Source organism: Zosterops lateralis (genome assembly GCF_965231275.1).
Source record: "Zosterops lateralis genome assembly, chromosome: 7".
Taxonomy (NCBI): Eukaryota; Metazoa; Chordata; class Aves; order Passeriformes; family Zosteropidae; genus Zosterops; species Zosterops lateralis.
In genome coordinates, this window is record NC_139767.1 from 29356145 (window position 1) to 29372275 (window position 16131).

At 47.0% G+C, this 16131-nt stretch overlaps 1 protein-coding gene and 1 long non-coding RNA gene across 3 annotated transcripts in view; one reads left to right on the top strand and one right to left on the bottom strand.

Annotated features, from left to right (window-relative positions):
* The window catches only part of LOC310911401 (TGF-beta receptor type-2-like), a 31372-nt gene that overhangs the window by 4597 nt on the left and 10644 nt on the right, over window positions 1-16131 (top strand). The window contains exon 2 of the mRNA XM_083864893.1: window positions 14813-14957. Within this exon, the coding sequence (XP_083721019.1) occupies window positions 14813-14957 (145 nt within the window). The remainder of the gene's footprint in view (window positions 1-14812; window positions 14958-16131) is intronic.
* On the bottom strand, window positions 6917-12606 carry LOC310911272. 2 transcript variants are annotated; one of them, XR_014590479.1, is made up of 4 exons: window positions 12460-12606; window positions 10409-10558; window positions 7747-7866; window positions 6917-7115 (listed from the first exon to the last, which is right to left on the bottom strand). It is a non-coding gene; the product is annotated as an uncharacterized lncRNA (long non-coding RNA). The 2 variants fall into 2 exon arrangements; XR_014590480.1 differs by lacking the exons at window positions 10409-10558; window positions 12460-12606 and adding an exon at window positions 9219-9272.

Below are 16131 nucleotides of genomic sequence, written 5' to 3' on the forward strand. Positions count from 1 at the left end.
AAGCTTTGAGGGGCTACCAGAGCCCCACATTGGCTCGATATAGTAGCTGGGTTGGGAGCAGGCGCAGGATCCCACTGCCTGAAGGAGAAACTTACGTATCATACCATGAGGTAAATAAAAACTAAAAACAAAGCTGCAGCAAATTCTCCAGTTAGGAAATAAAAATGGATTACACAAAAAAAAAAAAAAAAAAAAAAAAAAAAAAAAAAAAAAAAAAACAACCACCACCCTGACAATGCAGAACTGGAGTGCTCTGCAGTGTTGCAAGTGCCATGAGATTCAGCAAAGAAAGAGATGGCTTATTTTCAATTCACCTTTATCAATTCACCTTTACACATCTCCAAATCTGATGCTACAGTTTCAGTCCTTGGTGTGAATTAGATTAGCAGAAGGTTAAGGAGAGTGGTAGTGTATGTGAGATGAATGAAAACTAGTATTTCCTCTCCCCTTGCACCTCCAGCTTTTCTCAGACTTGAGACAGGCTAGTCATCAGTAAAGCTGACCATCAGTAAAGCTTCACTCTGTATTTTAATAGGGGGCTTTGTGAAAAGAAGTACTTTTTGAAATATTCCATACAACTTGAAATCAAAACATAATTTTCTAACAAAAGCCTGAACAACACAAAACTGATGTTTACTGATATTTTACTGGTGTTATCACTATTTATTGATAGCCACAAAGACATTTTTCTGTACTAGTAGTAAATAAGTTCAGCCAGCTGCAATCATGATTCTCATTACTCCCATTAGAGACAGAGTTCTGGATAGATGTATCCCCTGCATTCACTAAATATGCAGAAAGCAAACATTGGCATTAAAAACAGGTGACTGGGGGCTTTTATTCTGAGAAAGAATTCTGCTCTGCTGCCTGTACTCCACAGCTTTATATTGCTCCATGATTTGCTCTGTCGAGTTTATTTCCTCAGGACATTGTTTTCCTCTCTCCTTAGTGATAACTCTGCAATAACATTTGCTTTCAGCCAGGCTCCACAGTGTTGCAACTTGCCATAAACTAATGAACTCTCCCATAGACTGTCATGTTTTCAAGGAAGGGCAACATCTGATCCTTTTATTAAAAAAAACAGTCCCACCAAGGAGACAAAATCAGCAGCTCCCACACACTCTGATCTTTTCACATCCCGAGTTCAGCGCTGCGTGCCAAGTGAAAGCCTCGTGCTGGAAGGGGCCTCCATGCAGAAGGGAGATAACACCACTGATGGCTGCCTGCCCTATCAAACCTACATTATGTCCATGCTGGACCCCAACTGTGGGATAACGTTTCCTTAGGGATCTTCAGGGGGAAGTGAATGAGTGGCTGAAAGCTGTCTTGGCCCTGCTTGCATGCACATCCCTGAAGAGTCAGTTCTTGTGATCCTGCCTCTGGAAATGATCTGTAGTGCACATCAGAGTCATATTTCTTCTTCTTCAGTTGGTTAATCTTTTTGTTACATCCCATGTAAGGTTTGAAACTCTGCTGCCAGCTTCTGGTAACTGTCAAAATTTTAGGAGAAGTGGGAGAGCCTGCTTATCGTGCAATCCCCTCTGCAGCCCATGTTCCTACCAATTATGTGGCTCCAAAACTTAACCTTTCATGGAGCTGTTGCACTGCAGTGTTTTCCTTCCCATTGATAAGCCAGGAACAAATGACAGCTGATTTATGCTACAGCAAATGCATTGAGGCATGTAGGTCATTAACATGTCCAGCTGTGACCACAACTTGCCAGGCTGTGCTGGACAGAGGGCTATGGCCCATGTGGGCTCTAGCAGCCTAAGGACAGGCCTAAACCCAAGTGCTACCCTGGACTGCACAGGGTTGTTTGGATTCAGGAGTTTTGGGGGTTTTCTTAAGGACCTTATCACTATTTGAGCTCGGTGACTTGAAGCAATCAGCCTTAGATCAACTACAGCCTTAGAGCATAATGTAGGGCGGGGGGGGGGGGGGGGGGGGGGTGGGGCGGGCTGAGGTGTGGTTCCAGCTGTAGTGGGGGGCTGAGGTGTGGTTCCAGCAGTGGCAGCTGCAGAGTGTCACTTTGCTGGGTCCTGTGCTCCAGTTTCACCTGTGCTCTCTCAAAGTAGCCCACAATTCTCAAAGTAGTTGAAGCAGCATCCTATTGGACACATTCTGCTGCAGGAAGATCTCTCACCTTCCCACACTGTGGATGGACATGTTCCTTTAGCTCCATGTCAGTTACTCTCCGTTGGACCCGAAACTCCAGTCTTTCTGGATAAGTAGATGTTTAAAGAAGGCTGTCCTCAGCAGCTTCCACCATGACTCCAGACTCAGTGCTGGTGAGGAATGAAGGTTTCTGAGGGAGATTCCAGACTGCCTTCACTCACCCTAGAAAGAGCTGTTATCCTGCCCGTGCAGTACACAATGGCAAGTCCTCTGGCCATGCCTTGGGGCTGGAGAGTCCAGCTCTCCAGGACCATCACACATCCCCTAATGCATGCTCTGCATTCAAAGCAGCACAGATGTGCTTGTGCCAGCAATGGGAACCAGCACAGCCATGGCAGCCAGCAAACAGGGCTGGTTTACTGCCCTGCCCTGGGGTCCAAGCAGGGCAGAACCCTGAAGCAATCACCTGAGCTGACACCCACTGATGTCTGATATTGCCCCACTATCCAAATCTCTCCTAATCTCTTCAGTTCCTGCAACATCCCTATGAAGATGTTCCCAGAGGGAACAACACACTTACATCTTTGCATCTGGAAGGCCCAGAAACATCTGAAATTCATGGCCACTAAAGAGGGGCCTTTTCTTTAGATCAACAATGGAAAATCCTGGGATTTTGATACTGCTCCCTTCTCCTTTCAGCCATCCCAAACCAGAATGCTTAGCTGTATCCTGCAGTGCCATAGTTCACCATGCACCCCATCAGAAAGATGTTGCCAATGTGGATTCATACCATGACCAGGTGTGAAAATCCATAGAAAACTTTCTGCACTTTTCCTGCAAAATCAGTAATTCAGGCCCCTTCCTGGAAATGGTTCTTGTGAGTGCCATGACTACAAGTGCTTCTGGTGCTCTTACAACAAACACTGGTACAGATATTTCTTTAAAAGATCCCTTGCTGTTTCCAGGTGGATCATTTAATACACTTCTGTCCATGCAGAATGAACGCCTGTGTCCCCCTCGAGTGTTTGACTGAGCAGGTTGCCAGTCAATGCAGCTGGACCACGATGAGGAACATCTGTTTGATGTTGCTTGATAAAACTTCCTGCCTTGGAGACTCTAAACACCACATCCAGCATGGAAGAAACTGAATCAGCTGCTATCTTGCTGCATAAAGCATTTTTTTCCATCCTAGATCTATCCCAAAATTAGCGCCAACCAGTCCATGATAGCAATCAAGACCCTTCTTCTTACAATGGGGAGTAACACACAGACCCATAAGCTCAAGCCCTTGAATGAATCATCCATCTTCAAATAGACCCAGGGTACAAGCATCCACAGAAATAAGACCAATGGATCCCCTGGGATCTCAGTTCCTGCCATGCCTTTAATATGTCAAAAGGCATTCAGTGGAAGAAAATGCAGACATTCCCACCAGAGGGAGAAGCTATTAGCTTGGGGGTGAGAGGTCAGCAAACATTTACTGTGGTTTTGTATATGTGCCCTATGCTCACCTGTTTGTAGAACAGCATCATCATGTCTGAGCCTTCCTTTCAGCCTTGCCAGGGCTACCAGCTCTTGGGAGGCAGCTCTTGGGCAGAAGTGCTGCTCAGCATATTCAGATTGTAGCATGTCTCAGGAGGTGTCCAGAGGCAGGATACTGAGTTGAAAAGACAAAGCAGTACTGCAAAATAATGAGATTGTGGAGCAGGAGATGGTAAATGGAGAACATTCCCTCTGTGTCATTTCTTCCATGCTGGAAGAGCAGCTTTGCCCTCTGAACCTCATCTCTCCCAGCTGTTTAGTCTCCCTGGAGCTGTGCTGCAGCTCTGCCCAGGGGCTGGGACTTGTGGGAATCTTTTTCCTTCTCCTGCAAGGAGGATCTCTTGAGAGGCATGGCAAAGACACAAGCTCCTGATTTTTCTGTATGTGAAGAAAAAAGCACTTCAATCTCTGTCAACAGGACTCTTCGTTCTGTTCCCGAAAAAAAATTCCTTTCCAAAACCATGGTCCCCCTGTTCTCCTGCCATGGCTCTCTTCTGCTTTAAAAAATGGAAAATATTCTATTTGAATTCAACCCTACTGGGCATTGCATTTTGGTAAGTTACAACACAAGCTCCTTAAAAGATATTTTTTAACAGATGAAGAAGGGCATGAAAGAAAAGAACACATCATCTACTTGCACACTAAACATGGGACACTTCAGGAGAAGGTGGAAAGTTTTTAGAGTCTGTAACCTAGGTTTGCCTCAAGTTCCCTCTGAGAGAACAAATTAATTACAGTTAGATCTGCCCTAAATGAGGGCAAAATTTGACTCTACATAATTTTAGCAGACATGAAGAACTGGCAGTGCTGGAACAAGTTGATGACAGCATATGGATGGAGAGTTCACAGAACATTTCTGCCCCAGCAGCTTGTCACACAGTACCTTGCAAGCCCTTTTTCTCCTTGGGAATCAAAGTACTACAAATGAAAAAAAATTAGAAACTGGTCAGTCATAGGAAGTCCAACCAGAGATGAAGAGCAGCAGCTCCAGTCCAATGTCTCTTTGTGGGCTCATCAAAGACCTTATAGCAGATGGGAAGCCAAATGTGTGCCAGGAATTTCAAACACTCCTCAGGAAGTTCATCTAAATCATCAGTAACCCATTTGCACTTAAAACAGAGCGAACCCTGTTGCCCAAATGTGACCCAGATAATGTTTCTGACGTGTTTACCTATTTGGATGGTATTCTTTAATTTCAATTCCATCTATTCATGGAGATCCAGGATTCATGCAGAGCCTGAAAATATACAGAAAATTGAATTCCAGAGCATATGATAATAATAGTAAAAAATCTCTGACTGCTGCACAGTAGTTCTACTTGAATGGCAGTAGTTTAGGCAAAGCAATGTCTGCTACCAACTGGCAGCTCATGTGTTTTTGCTACTTGGTTCATTGCTGCTGCTGCTTTTTCTGTGTAAAAGGAGAGACTCATGACTGCTGCATCTGAGAATGAGCTGCAGAAGCTGGAGTTAATTGGGATATAGGATAGACTCTGCAGAGTTGATTCCTCTGCAGAAACAAGAGCAAACAAAAATGATGGCAACAGCTGAGTGGATTTGGTTGACTGTTGCATTCTGCCATTCAGCTCTAGAAGTGGTTTAAAATTCTCAGCAATTTCTGCAGCAACTTGCAACAAGACGAGCTCAAACCACCCGTGTGTGGCCAGGCAGGGACTCCTGCTCCCAGGCAGTGTGGGAGGTGGGAGAATGGACTTATTTTTAAGACTAGAATTCAGTCAAAACCGGATCACTGCAAAGTGCTCTTCAAAGGGCTGAAATCTCAGAGCCCTCTGAAAACATGGCATGCAAATCCCCAATCATTAGAAGGCAACTTCCACTGGGGATGTGCCAGCTTAGCCCTCTGCAAACCCCACTGGCAGCCCACACCCCCCAGTCCATGATGTGCTGATAAAGCATTGCCTTGCCCTGCAAGGTCCCAGATAAGCAGAGGTGCTGGCAGAGCTGCTAAAATTACTTACGAACTGCTGAAACTCAGCATTTCCCCACCTCCTCAGACCCTGAATAAGTTGCTCTGCTTTTCATCTGACAAAGAGGAATGGCACATTTCCCTTGCATGTTCTCTGGGCTGGTGGGAGTTGCTGTGGCAGTGGGGCCATGCTGTGATGCTGGTGAAGGTGACCACACTGTATCCATGGTTTTCTCTTGGGCTGACCCCTGACTATGGGGTTTTTTCTTCTCCCAAGCACTTCAGGCTGTGCTGCTGGTTTGGCTTGCTCTCTCTAGGCTTTCCCAATACAACACAAGGTGGAAAGGACAGCAGAATATAGGAACAATAAAGAAATGGGGACATAGGTGCAATGAAAGGGACTTGTTGCCGAACAAGATTGTACCTTCAGACACAGGATGGCTGCAAAACTCGGTTTGTGTTGTAGCTCCCCTCAACTGACATTCATAGCCCAGTGGCTGACAAATGCCTAAAGAGATAAGTATAGATATTACCAGGCAAACTCACACCTGCTTTTGTCTGCCAGGGAAGATTTTGCCTGGCCTGCTCGAGGTTCTGGAGATACTGGTCATAATGACACAGTGACCCACAACATCCAGCAGGTAGAGAGTAAAAAACCCAATCTTAAACTGCTGTCCTGAGCAATGTGAGGGATTCCTGTGCCAACCTTCTGTTGTAATCCTCAACCCTCCTTCGAACTGCCTTTTCAAGGAAGGATGTAGAGCATCCCTGCTCATCTCACATAGGTGCAGTGGTGACACCCACATGGTGAGCTTGCCCACCAGCATTGTCTTCAAGACTGTCCCATCCTGCCCCTTCACCACCCTCATCTGTCCCTGGATCACAGCTTGGTGTCATCTTTATGTTCAGATTCCAGCCCAACAATTGGCAAATGATGTTACATTGTCCAGGAGCTCAGCCAAATCGAATACAGCATTTCAGCTTAATTGGGCTTAGCTTCTTGCCCTGGTGAAGCAGGTGCTTGGCTGCCTCAGGGACTTACTGAAAACTAATGCAAATAACATGCACCCAGGTAACCAACTTTACTAATATTTCAGCGAAGTGTGTCAGTGAAGTGGATCCAAAAATACACACATCATTTTCAGACACTGCTGAAAGTTTCAAAGACACTGAAAAAACAAATGATACAGTGCAAAGCCACTGCTGTTTTATCCATTCCATGTTCCCCCATCCTCAGCTCACTCTCTGAATACAAGCAGGCATTAATGGGAAAAACTTGGTCCATGACACCAGAAAGCAAGTGCTCCTGAAAGAGCTTGACTTCAGAGTCTAATGGGGGTTCAGTTTTTTGCCTCACTTGATATTTACATTCTTTCCAAAGCTCAGCAAGGGCAGAACATCTTCCTTGTCACATTGGGCTGGGTCCTGCTGGGCTTCAGGACCTCAGGGCTGCAGGGTTGACTTGCCTGGTCCTTCAAGCTTTAATGCCAAATTTTCTTTGGGGGGTAATTTTCACATTTTGAGTTCCCCAGCTGAAAGACCAAAAAATAGGCAAGTGTTACACATTTCAAGGCACAGCAGAAATCAACAAAATTGCTTAAAAATATTTAAGTAAAATAAACTTAATCTTACTAATTTTTCCTCATAATGCACTGTCATGTCCTATGTGCAATTTTTCCATAACTCTTTTCTAATGGGTTGCATGAGAGCTTGGATGCAAATTAACCATGAGGAGATGAGAAAGATCCTCCAGGAATTGCTCTGCATGTGGAAATGAATTTCAGTTTAGCCACTTCAGAGCAATTTTTTTTTTTGTTTACTTTCCACTGACATGAAATCAGCCACGATTGCATCGCATGCGGGATTGGTTAGCTGGTTACATAATGCTTAATAAATCCAAGAGAAATAATATAAAACACATCACCCAGTCTGGGAAGAGGAACAGTATCTCAGTCAGTGTCACCAACCCACCCAGACCAGGCATCAGTGAAGCATCTGATCCAGTGCTGGGGGGGATGGAGGGTTGTGCTGTTGCATGATAAATGTTGAAAATGGGAAAAACGCTTGTGGCACGTGTGGAGGCCCTGAAGACAGACAGATTGTGTGTGATGGAAGGGTCTATGAAGAAGCAGAGCTCACAGCCCTGCAGGGAGGGCAGCTCACCCCATCCTGAGGGGCAAGGCAGGCACACGCTCGCCCAGCTCCAGCTGGATTTGCTGCTGTGTAAGGTATTACCTCACCCCAATAATGTTCCTCCAAGTACTTCATAAAATCATAACGGCCCTGTAAACAAAAAGAGCAAGATTAGGTGATTAATTATTTACCACAGATTATTTCTGCCGTGGAGTGTGGAGGAGAGAGAACGTTTCACTGGTGGTCCCTGGGGAGTGGGGAGGAAGGGGGGTGACCCAGGACAGGGCTGCCAGGCTAAACACAAAACGGTGCTGCTGATTTAAACCCAAAAAAAGGAGGAGGGGTGTAGGAAGACTGAAGGTGCCTCTGGCCCTGCAGTGCCAGCACTCTGGCTCTCCCAGGAAAGCTGTCCAGCCCACGAGTGGTTTGCTCCAGGCACACGCCACTGCTCTGCCTGGAGCAGCTCCTGGCCTCCTTTCCCATATTTCCCTGCCTGCTCTGCTCCCCCGCTTTGCTTCCAGCCCCAGAGGAGACCTGCTGATGCCTTCACCCACGCCGTGGCCAACTTCCAACAGAGGAAAAGCTGGGGATGAAGGGGTTAATTACTACAGGCGCAGCGCAAGCCAAGCCTGTAAGTGACTCCCTATTGCTATTTAGAAAAGAGGCTGCCTGGAAAGGGAAAGGAAAAAAAAAAAAGAGGTTTACTTTACAACCATCATTATTTCATCTGCAGAGTTTATACAATGGAAAATAAAAGCCAGGGTACGCAAAGTCAAATCATTTCTGTTTCATTAATGGTATGGAAATCGTTTTGTTTTTATAGGGGAAAAACAAATGTGAACTTGATGTGTGTGTGTGTGTGTGTGTGTGTGAGTGTGTGTGAGCATGCAACTCCCTTCATTGCAAAGGGCAGAGCAGTGAAATCCAGAAATAAAAAATGACTCAGAGGCCGTAGGACCTATGAGTCAGTTGAGCTGTTGTTGTTTTTAAACACAAGCGAGAGCACAATACGGCAAATAATTGCCCCTGCAGCCCCCCCGGCACAGGCATCCCCACTGACCCCCAGTGCTGGACACCGCCCGGACCCGGCACCCCGAGCCCAGGGACACAGGGCTGGAGCAGGGGCTGCACCAGCAGCAGCAGCTTTGGGGGTCAGAAAGTGAAATCTGTGAGAGAAACTTGAGATCCGGTCAGAGTGCATGGAGGAGACAAGCGGCTCCGAGGGCAGATGGAGGAGTGCAAGGCCAAGAGCACTCCCCTGTCCTCACCCAGACATCAGCTGACCAAAATCAAAGAGAAATTGCTCTGGCCAAATTCTCCCTGCCGAGTGCCAGGCATCTCCTCACTGGCCCCTGGCATTCCAGCTTGCCTGGATGCTGCTGGCTTTGTTGGGGCACAGCCCTGGGGTACCTCAGTACAAAACATCCCCATGCCCCAAAACCAGTCATTGCACTGATACACAGAAAACATGTGAAAGACACCCGAGAAATACCGGAGATTACCAAAGTGAAAGGACGGGCAGCAATCTGCAGAGCTTGTCCCTCCCCTGGGTGAAGTTAGATCATGATGTAATTTAAGCAGCTGAAAGAGACTGGAGAAGCCTGCTGGTATGATCCATACCCAATTTACTTCGTAATGGGACTAAGCAGTATTTGCTAAACACTGAATTTAAAGGGACATTTTCACAAAGGAAAAATAAGTGGTAGATTAAGTCAGTTACAAGCCTGTTTGAAGAAGGTCCAAGCGAACCAGAAATGTATACTGCACGTCTTCCTGGCACTGGAAGAAATGTTGTCCAACACAATCAAAATCAGTCCTTTTTTATGCACCAAGAAAGATTCCTGGCTCATTCCCTGCTCCATACTGTACTGTGCCAAATGCAGTATTTATTATGCAGGACGATGTGGGACCACATATCTGAGGGTGGAGCCTGGGTTGGTCCCCTGATCCAAATGTAATACTGATAGATTTCCTGGGAGAGCCAGTGGCTTGTGCCTTGCTGAGGCAAAAACTGGGGTATTAAGTTTTTTCAGCTCCATTTGGTCTGCTCTACCTCTCCTATGAAGATACAGTGTAAAACACATGGATGGAGAAGAGCAGCCTGACACTAAAACCCTCTTTGGTTCAGCAGCTGAAAGCAGCACCAGACCCCACCACTGGAGAACAGGAGTCTGCTGGAGGAAACTGAGCTGCATCCAAAATAGAATACAACACTGGGTTCTGGGGAGATTCTGCAGCACAGCAGGATGCTGCAACAAGATCAGGCACTTTTCAACAGGTCAGATCCAGCTCAAACTGACTGCAAGAAATCTGGGATCACTGTTACACGGGTCATACTGAACAACTTCCATAGGAACTTCCGACCCTGCACTGAACCTCCTGGAAGTCAGGGCATAGGAATTGCCCTGATGCCCATCTGTGGCACTGGTTGTTGCATCATGGAGGAGGCAGCTCAGGAGTAACCTGGTGACGGGGAACACCTGGTGCTTTCACATGGATCAGCAAGAGAGCAGAGCCCATCAGCTCTGCTGTTGGATTAATCTTAAAAACAAAGTACTGCAAATGAAAGGGAAGGAATTTGTTTGTTCTCATAATAATTTTATGAGAGGCTCTGTTATTGCATACTTGTGTCATTAACCATGGATAAAAACCCAAAGCAAATCCTAAACTTGGCAGCAGATTCAGGGCTCACCAGACTCACTGTGAAGCCAAGGCTCACCCAGGTGGGAAAGCAGGTCCCAGTGCAGGTTGTTTCCATCAGGGCACCTATCTGGGGGTTTCCAGGAATAACAGGGCTGCAGAATTGAGTTAGAGCTGCTCCCCAGTCCCATGTTTAAGTGCACTGCTTAGAGAAAGCAAAGAGTAACTTAACTAATCTCCCTGGCCTTAGTCTCTCCCAATGCAAAGCCTGGGGATTACAGGTTGACTGATCTGCATGGAAAAGATGATGCAAGGAGCTCCCAGAGCCACTACAGTAACAGCAAGCTGGGCAGCCCTCTTTGACTGCTGAAATAATGTCAGCCCCACCCTGGGGTGCTGGGAGATATGTGGAAAAGAGGGGATAGACCTCACTGTAGAGCATTTATAACCTAAAAATTATCAATTTTTCTTTGTCCTTGAGAAATGTAAGCAACGTAAAGACAATTATCACTGCAAGACAGAGCATGATCTGAAGGTCCTATAATGGAGGTCCTGTGTAACAAAAGCCATGGTCCCCTTCCACCTTGGGAAGGAGAGAGCTGGGAACAGGGATAAGTGTCCTAGCATCTCACTCCAAACACATTCCCTTAAGTCCATCTTGGTGTTTAGCTGTCCTCAAGCAGCATGTCAGGGAGAATACCTGAGAACTGAAAGTATTCATTCTGCCCCTCAGTGAAAATGCATTTCCTGCCCTTGCCTGGGCTACGAGCTGCTTTCTCCTTGCCTGTAACAAATGTGCTGTGCCTGCACCACCCAGCACCCCCAGCTTGCTCCTTAGTGGGTTCCTTGGGAACCACAAATCCTCCCCCATGTTCTTACAGGTGCAGTCCCTGCCGGCAGGAAGCTCATCTGCTGTAGGTGGCTGCTTCTGAGACTGTTGTGGTGGGACTGGGGTGAAATTCTCTCAGAGAGTTGTTTTCAGTGATGCTTGTATGGGGAAGAAGGTGGGTTATTGACTACAGCAGTGGTGTTTTCATGGGCTTTGCAGGTGGCCAAGCAGAGGCTGTGGGTGCCCTGTGGGCAATGAGAGGCTGGAGGGCTGCCCCAACAGGCAGGGAAAAATATCCCGGGTGGTGGTATCACCCCTGCTGCTATTGCAGGAGAGACACAGGCACTTCTGGCATCATTTTTCCTTTATTCCCTGACTTGAAAATCACCTCATATTCTCTCAGTAACCTCTCTGGGGTCCCAGTTATAGATACCAGAAGATTTGATCCTGCTCTCGTGCACAGGAGAACAAGCCTTCCTATTGATGGGAAGCCAAGCTTGCTGTGAGCCCACCTATCGGTGACTTCAAGCCATCTTTCCAACTGTCGTTCCACAATAACTTTGACTAACTGTACTATTTATTGGCTCACATCACATCCTTATGGCTTCAATTTATTTTTGGAAAACTCAACCCACATTTAATTAGTTTATAGTTTGTTCCAAGTTTTGCTTATCCAGCTTTTTTTTTTTCTAACTTTTTTTTTTTTTGAAGTTTGTATTTTGATGTTTAGCATTTGCCTTGGCAACATCTGGAACCCGTTTATGGAAGTGTATTGTTACTTTTACTGCTTGTGCAGCTTTATTAAATCATCCGACTATTAATATTGAAAGTGTTCATCTGGGTCTAATCAGGGCCAAGATGAGTGATGTGGCAGTTAAATTGTACCTACGAGCTAATGGTTCAAGGACACACAGTCCTGAAGAGCCTTGCAGTGGGCTTTGTGCTCTTCTTTTTAGCTTCCTAGGACAAGAAGGAGGTGGAGGGGAGAAAAAGGAGATATTCCTGCTCTGACCTTTCTTGCAGAGCAGATAACAGAATCACAGCCTGAGTTAGTTTAGAACAATTTGTCTCCAAAGAATTTTGCCCGGTTACTGCTGTATTTCTGGATCCTGTTTCCATTTTTAACTCTTTCATCTGTCCTGGCTTCCCCTCTGCACAGCACAGCCAAGCCAAGATCCCCACCACACGCAGCAGTGCATTACTGGCAGTGCAAGTCTGACGTTCTGCTCTGAGATCTCAAGCAAACCCTAGATATAAATAAGTAAATAACATACCTGGTGGGTATAAATATATAAATAACCAACTTCATCCTGCACCAGCAATGTCCACAACTTGGGTTTGTCCTTCTGTTACTCCTCTGCAGAAACTCCAGGTATCCCTGGGGTGATGGCCAATCCCACACCAGCCTGCTGCAAGCAAAGCATAAGCCATGGGTAGGTTGAGCTGAAGGGGTGAAAGAGGAACTGTGGCAGTGACACCACCAGAGCACAGGCCTGGGTGTGGTAGGGCTTGGGTTTGGGGTGAGAAACAAGTTTACCTTCAACCCTCTGTTCCCATGAAACTATGCAAATGGAGTTTGTAGGTGCCACGGCTGTCACTGTAGGTTGAAGACTGCACACAAATGCTGGGCTTGATCTCTGTTCCACACTCAAAACTCTCATCCTCCAGTGGAGTTTTGCCTCAGATTCTGCAAGCCCTGCTGTAGCAGAGCAAGGCAGGGAGGTGAGGATGGGTAATGCTGGCTGCAGGTGCTTCAAATCCCAGCTGAAGCCATGGTTTCAGTAGCTAACCCTTGAATGGATGTGGGTAACTGGATCTCTTGAAGTCACCCACAAAATCCCAGAGTGCCCCAGCAGGGCCAGAGCAGCCCCATGGATGGGGGAGCTGCTGAGCAAGAAGTTGTGGACAACATTTTCACCAACCCTGCTCCCCGGTCCCTCAAAACCTGGCACAACACATTCCCTGCTGAGCTGCATTTTAAGCCTGGCATGGGTCATTTAAACCAAAATTTCCTCCTTCCAGCCTTCAGATGCAACAGGCTTTTCCTCTGCACCCAGGTTTTGCCCCCACCATTAACCTTGGCCCTACATACAAGGCCATGGGAGCTTGTAAATGGTTTATTTCTGTGTGGGAGCTTTCCAGCAGTTCTTTAGGACTGTCACAGGGAGGGGGGTCTGGGCTGGTGAGGGAAGCAGAGCAGGAACATGGGATGCTGTCAGAGCAGGCTGCATGCCCTGGATTTGGGAGCAGAGAAGGTAAAAAAACCCTTTTTGCTGTTGGGACAGAATATGCATGGGCTCAGCTGTGGAACACAGACAGGTCACAGATGTGATCACCAGGAATGCAGGAGTTCCTGCATGTTGCTGACAGAGCTGGGGGTGCCCATGGCTGTGCTGGACCAGCAGGGCCCTATGTGCAGGGGCTGAGGCTCCCCAAGCCTTAGGCAGCGATTTTGCAATTTTTTTTTTCTTCAGACCTACAGCTTGTAATGGAAAACTCTGAGGGATGTGGCAGCACAGAGAGCTGTGACTGCCCTTTCCACAGGGGCTGGGAGCACCCAGCACTGCTGGTTCAGGGTCACGGCAGCCAGAGAATTATGGATGGCCCAAACCTTAAAAAAATTAGCTGCTGTAGTTCAGGTTCATACCTGAACACTTTAGAGTGCATATATTTAAGAAAAAAAAAAAAAAAAAAAAAAAAAAAAAAAAAAAAAAAAAAAAAAAAAAAAGTATAAATATGTATTTCTACATAAGCCACTCGGTGGCTTTATTTTTTTTTTTTTAAGACATTTAGGAGCCTTAAGACAGGAAGTTTAAATTTAGCTGGGATTTATCCCTTAACCAAGCATGGTTCATGCACCCTTTCTATAAAAATAGAGATAATGTTATGCCTGTGAGATACAGGCAGAGCAGCTCCCCACAGGCAGCAGTTATTCCCCTGCTGTGGCAGATCTGAGGCTCCAGGGGCGGGAGAGCATCCCGAGCTGGGATGGGGCACAGTGGGCAATGGAGCTCTGCAGGGAGCAGCCCCTGTTGCCCCAGAACTCGGGAAGTCTCAGCCACAGAAACCCGGGGAGTGGGTAACAAACACATTTCCCAGCTTGGCCTCATTGAATAGGAAGGGAGAGGACGAGGAGACAGCAGGAGAGGAGGGAGCTGTCCCAGCCTGGCCGTACATCCCTCCCCAGCACCTCTCTGCCTGCTGAGAGGGGAATAAATGAACTCTTCAGGCGTACAGAGACCCGGAGATCTCCCTTTGCCATCACCGAATGTACTCGGGATGAGGGGAAATGTTAATTTGAGCCTGGGTTGTAGAGGAAGAAGTAAATTTCCCCTTGATGATAAATGGCAGGGGAAAAGCAGAGGGAAAACGTGATTCTCTGCGGTTTCCCAGGCTTTAGTCCGGCGGGACCTGCCGGCAGCGCTCTCCCATCTCCTCGAGGCTTTGGGATAACACAAAGCACAATTGACTGAGCAATGGAGAGCAAAACAAAAGCTTTAAACAAAACGCGTGGAGGAATGAGGTCAGTTGAGGCTCCTTCTCCCCTGGCTGTGTGAATCGCTGGGAATGGTGGTGTTTTTTCCCCGCTCACGGCCGCGCTCACCTGCAGCCCCTCTCTGCCCGCAGCCTGCAGCGCCCGCCGCAGCCTCAAGACAAACCTGTGCAAGTGGTGCGACTCCACACCCCCCGCCTGCGAGGAGAAGGTGTGCTACAGCAACTGCAACCTCAACTCCTACTGCGAGGACCCCTACGAGATCTGTGTGGCGATATGGTAAGAGGAAATTCCCTCCCCAAGGGGAGGCAGGAGGGAAGAAGGGGTTGATGTGTGCACCCCTGTGCTTGTGTTATTGCCTGTTGCAGTAATCCAGGACTTTTCTCTTCCTCTTTCCTTGACTCCATTATAATTAAAATTACAATGCACAGTAAAAAAATCAATTGGTCTGCCCTGTAATTAGTACCAGTTTATTTTCTAAATAAATTAAGCTTTTGAGTGCCTGACACAAAGCTTGGCAAGTTTGCTGTATGACCTATAAGCTCCCATAAACCTCTGAATTTAGCTTTACAAGCTGAATCCATGGGCAAACCAGCAACCCTGACCTCTAAACCTATAATGTCCTCTGGTATCAGGTGGGTGAAACCCCAGTTCACATGCAGGGGTGCAGCCAAGGTCAGTTCCCACCCAGCACATGGACATCTGAGCTGGCACCACACTGGGTTTAACCCATGGGGTTTAACCCACCTCTTTTCCATCCCCTGGGAAAAGTCTTTATCTGCTCCTGCAAGAGGTGCCTGGACAGGAAACACAACCTTGCATTTCAGGCCAAGCACACACTGCATGGTTTGGCCCGGAAGGCTGCCTCCCCCAGCTTTTTGGTCCCCGTGAGCAGAACTGAAAAAACATCCATTTTGGGTCTGCCCAGAGTGATTTTCCTCCACTTTCCCTTTTAATTTGGCTGCCAAAGTGAAAGCCAGCCAAGCACTTATCGCTAGGCTTTATCTCAACCTGCTAATTAGTGTGAATGCTGTATGCCAGCTTTCAGTAGGAGTTTGCCTCAACCTAATTGTTGCATTATGGACTTTTAAAAAGCAAAACACAACGAGGAACCCAAACAAACAAACAACAAAATCCACCCCCTGCCCCAAATTCCCCTACCCGCACATGGAGAAGACACCTTGAATCCTGGGTAGGCAATCCAGAGTGTTGCTGGGTTTTTCCCATTTATAGCTTACACGTACAGGAAAAAACAATGCTCCTGCAGCAGGAATCCCCATGCCAGGGAAGCAATCCCACTGCACAGGATGGAGCTGCACCCTGCATCGTGTATCAGATGGGGTGAGGCAGCTATGCAGACAGAAATAACCTGTCAATCCCTCCCAGCATCTCCCAAACCATTCTAAGATTCATCCAAAGAATGAGATCCCTGCAGGCAGCACTCACCTCCAGG